This window comes from Triticum dicoccoides, chromosome 5A (assembly GCF_002162155.2).
Source record: "Triticum dicoccoides isolate Atlit2015 ecotype Zavitan chromosome 5A, WEW_v2.0, whole genome shotgun sequence".
Taxonomy (NCBI): Eukaryota; Viridiplantae; Streptophyta; class Magnoliopsida; order Poales; family Poaceae; genus Triticum; species Triticum dicoccoides.
Genome location: NC_041388.1, coordinates 53,740,204 through 53,744,397, shown reverse-complemented (window position 1 = coordinate 53,744,397; position 4,194 = coordinate 53,740,204). Strand labels below are relative to the sequence as shown.

Below are 4,194 nucleotides of genomic sequence, written 5' to 3'. Positions count from 1 at the left end.
AGCTTGGAGAAGGAGGTGGATGGAATGAAGTGGGGAAAGTGAGTGGGTAGGTGTGGGCTGTCCAAAATATCTTGTTGGTCCCAGGTTACTAATGGCGCACCGTAGGAAAATGCGCCATTAGTAACCCTGGTTACTAATGGCGCATCAGCCTACGGTGCGCCATTAGTAGTTTTGCAAAAAAGTAAAAATAATAAGTATATATACTAATGGCGCATCTCCTTTGAGTGCGCCATTACTAGTTTAAACTAGTAATGGCGCACTGTGCCACGATGCGTCATTAGTAGTTTTGCAAAAAAAAGAATAAAACAAAATTTACAGTAATGGCGCACTGCCTGCTTGGTGCGCCATTAGTAGTTATAGATAGTAATGGCGCATTATGGACCCGATGCGCCATTAGTATGTATGGGAAAATGGAAAAAAAATAATTCATACTAGTGGCGCACCCTGTTTACGGTGCGCCATTAGTGTCTTCCACACTAATGGCGTATCACAAACAAGTGCGCCATTAGTATATAGTAGTGGCGCACTGCTTCCACGGTGCGCCATTAGAATCAATCCTATCTATAGCCCTTTTCCTAGTAGTGCCACCAACTGCTGACCGAGGCCACAGTGCTCCGCCCATGCATCTGGTCAGCCGGACGAGGCAACAGTGCCCCCCACCTACTTGCTGACTAGGGCTGGCGTGGCAACAGTGCAATCATTGTCACCCATGACGCCAGCAAGCGACGACCTGACGGAGCGCCATTGTAGCCGACTCGACTCGGCCACGCCCTGACGATCGACAAGACGGCGCACAGCACCCCTAGGCACATGGGGCCCGAGCCCGGGGAACCCGGCGGGACCTGTTAACCGGCGGGTCCCGGCACCGGGTTCCTGGACACTAACAACCCGGTCCTACGGCCTTGTAACATTACCCTTGTACCCCTGAGGGTTGACCTATAAAAAACCCCTAGGAGCCCTCATGCATACGGGCAAGCAAGCAATGCAATACACTCACCCATCCACCCACTCACACACCTAGCAAGCAACACCCGAGGGGAGGGAGCAGCCTAAGCCTTGGCCCGACCTCCTTCTTCTCCCATACAGCTCTAGGAGCAACCTTGTACTATTAGATATAAACCACACTCGGCGGGACTTTGGGTGTTATCTCTCCGGAGAGCCCCGAACCTGGGTATGTCTTGCGTCCCGCGCTTGCTCATGCCGACCTCGCCTCTGGAGCCCACCAATGCCCTCGAGCCTCCTCTCATCTTTAGCCATCCCTTGGCATCTGCCGTGCGCCCACCACGACACATACCATGACAAGTATCTCTCACACAAAAGCAGAGCATGGCAATTTTGTCTCACACACCCAAAAATACCCATGGCAATTTTATCTCTCACACACGCACATGCCATGGCAGTTTGTCTACCAGAAACACACAAAGCATGACAAGTTTGTCCCACATGGCACTTTGTGTCTCTCGCATGCATGTTAACTACATAGCAATTTTGTCTAACACACACATAAACCCATGGCAATGCATCTCACACACAAGTGTAAAATGGCAATTTCAACTCTCACACACACAAAACAGAGCATGGCAATTTAAGGCTATCACACACATACACCATGGCAATTTTATCTCTCATACCCACATTGTCATGGCAATTTCCTCTCCCACATGCACATATGTCAAATGCACAACATGGCATTTATATATTGAATAACTATGAGTAATCATGGCAAAAATAAGCCAAAAAAGATCATCCACGCAAACAAAAGTAACATGCTTCTACAACACACAGAAAAAGAGCATGGCAATTTAAGTCTATCACACACACATACACCATGGCAATTTTGTTTCTCATACCCACACTCCCATGGCAATTTCCTCTCCCACATGCACATATGTCAAATGCACAACATGGCATTTATATATTGAATAACTATGACTAATCATGGCAAAATAAGCCAAAAAAGACCATCCACGCAAACAAAAGTAACATGCTTCTACAACACACAGAAAAAGAGCATGGCAATTAATTTTTCTCACACATAAACCTGGCGTGTGTGTCTGAGTCAACGAGCCGTGGGTGCCAAATTTTGCTAAGCCAAATAATAAGAGTGAAAAATATCCAAATTTCACAACAGAATCATCAAACTGTAAATAAATGTGTCTCCTTACTTGGGTACATAAATTAAGCAGACGGTTTCAGTCTAGGAGGAATAAATTACAAGAAGATGAAGATGAATGATCGTCAGCCCAGGAAGGAGAGTACAGCGCTCGCCACAGCTTGAAGCAACTCCATGTGCGGCTCCTCCGGGACAATCCGTCCTGAGGTTATAGAAGCGAGAATGTTATCTTCCGCCTTGGTCACGCAGACCTTGCCGATAACACTGCCGGGCGCAACAAGTGTTGGCCGGTATCCCCAGCAGAAGTGGTATCGCTTGTGGAGATGCTGCAGTAACTTATGATTTTCCTCTTGGTAGCCCTCCAAGCTACATGTCTGTGTGCACCCGTGCACGGCGTCAACGAGATTCGCCGGACTGAGATTGTAGAACGCAAGACCATGCTCGCGGAACCAAAGCACGAGGCGTTGTTTGCATTGCCAGGCCCCAAGCAGTCCAGGCCCCCTTCCTCCTGGTGATGGTGAGACGCTCAAACAGCACATCCGCTCCCAGAGAAGACCAGAGTTCAGAACAGACAATGTTATCTCCGGGCGGTCGCGAGACAAAGTCGCAACGCACACACTCTTACCCATCTCCATTATGCCTGAAAACAGGGTGCCATCCTCTGGCGTGTCAATGCTGGTCACCAACTCGCTCTGCACATGGAACACGAGAAGTTTTTCCTTGCTGGATTGAGACCCGGTACCATCATCCCTGGGGGATAGCAGAACATAGCAGTTTCCTTCAATGCACAGCGAGTAGGTGTTGTTTTGCAATTTGTCCAAGTCGTGAGCCACATTAGGTAGAACAGTGACAGGCCTGCTGCCGTCGGTGCCGCTCAGGGTAAGGGGCACGACATGTACATCACTGCCACACTGAACGAACACTTTATACTTATCTTCCTTAGGATCATACCCGAAGGCGAGCATCCAGGAGAAGGTGCCCAGATCTAAGAGCTGAGCGGTCAAGTGTTGAGACGTTGCAGGATTGGCCACGAGACATGTCATAGAGGAATCGCTCAGCCCGCGCTGCTCGAAGGCAACAAGGCCGTTGCAAGACCCAAAGAACCTGTACGAAAGCTCGGTGCCGGCGACGGGCAGGCCGTGAGAGATAGGAAACGTGTCGCCGGCGGCAACAAGATAGAAGGCGTGCTTTCCCTCGAGCCCGTAGAGACTGAACTTGAACGGGAGCCTATGGCCGCGGTCGAGATAGGCTAGGCATACCTCCTTGCTGGGGCGCTGGTAGTGATTGGCCCAGAAGTCGCCCCCGGTCAAGATCTCCCTCCACCGCTTGGAGAGTACGACGCCACGAGCGGCGTCGCGAGCCGGTAGGTGGGAGAAGACAGCGAGGGGAAGCACGTCTTCCTTGGCGACGTTGCAGATCTTGCGACGCTTGCTGGACTTGTCCTCCGGCTCATCAACCACGCCGCCGCCTCTCTTCGTCCCTCCCCCCATCGCCTTCGTCTTCGTCGTAGATGTGGGAGAAACTTTCCCTTGCTTTTTCTGGGTAGAAGTTGGTAGGTGAGCGCAGTGAAAATGAGCCCGCCTCCACCGATAAGACAAGGTTATACTACGTAGTATGGGCTGAGACGACGCACCTGGTCTATGTACACAGACTGGTCCACCTGTCAGTGTAGAATTGTTCCGTTGGCTGGTGGGCGGTGGCCAAGACGGGGTATGAAGGTACAGGCCACTTGTTGAAGGTTCTCCTTTTCAACTGCTTGTATTGACTACCCTGTCAATCTTCGCAAAAGAAAATAGCGGGCATTTTAGTCGTGCCATTATAATTATAATGAAAGGAGCATTTTAGTTGTGAATGGCTAGCCCGGATCGTTAAATTTCTCCTGGCGCAAAGGTATCTACGGTTTGTGAAGTGATGCCAATTAGGTCATGGTGAATTTCCCCTCAAAAAAAATGTCATGGTGATTTTTTTTAAGGTCATGGTGAGATTGTAGCGACTCTTCTTTCAAAAAAAAAAATTGTAGTTCACCCGCAAAAAAAAGAAAAAAAAAGATTGTAGCGACGGAACAAGACAACAAGTCTTTT

At 49.5% G+C, this 4,194-nt stretch overlaps 1 protein-coding gene across 1 annotated transcript; it reads right to left on the bottom strand.

Annotated features, from left to right (window-relative positions):
* Window positions 1-2,101: 2,101 nt before the first annotated feature.
* Window positions 2,102-3,679, bottom strand: LOC119299240 (putative F-box protein At4g21240). The gene has a single exon (XM_037576487.1). The coding sequence runs from the start codon at window positions 3,601-3,603 to the stop codon at window positions 2,239-2,241; it is 1,365 nt and encodes a 454-aa protein (XP_037432384.1). The 5' UTR covers window positions 3,604-3,679; the 3' UTR covers window positions 2,102-2,238.
* Window positions 3,680-4,194: the final 515 nt, after the last annotated feature.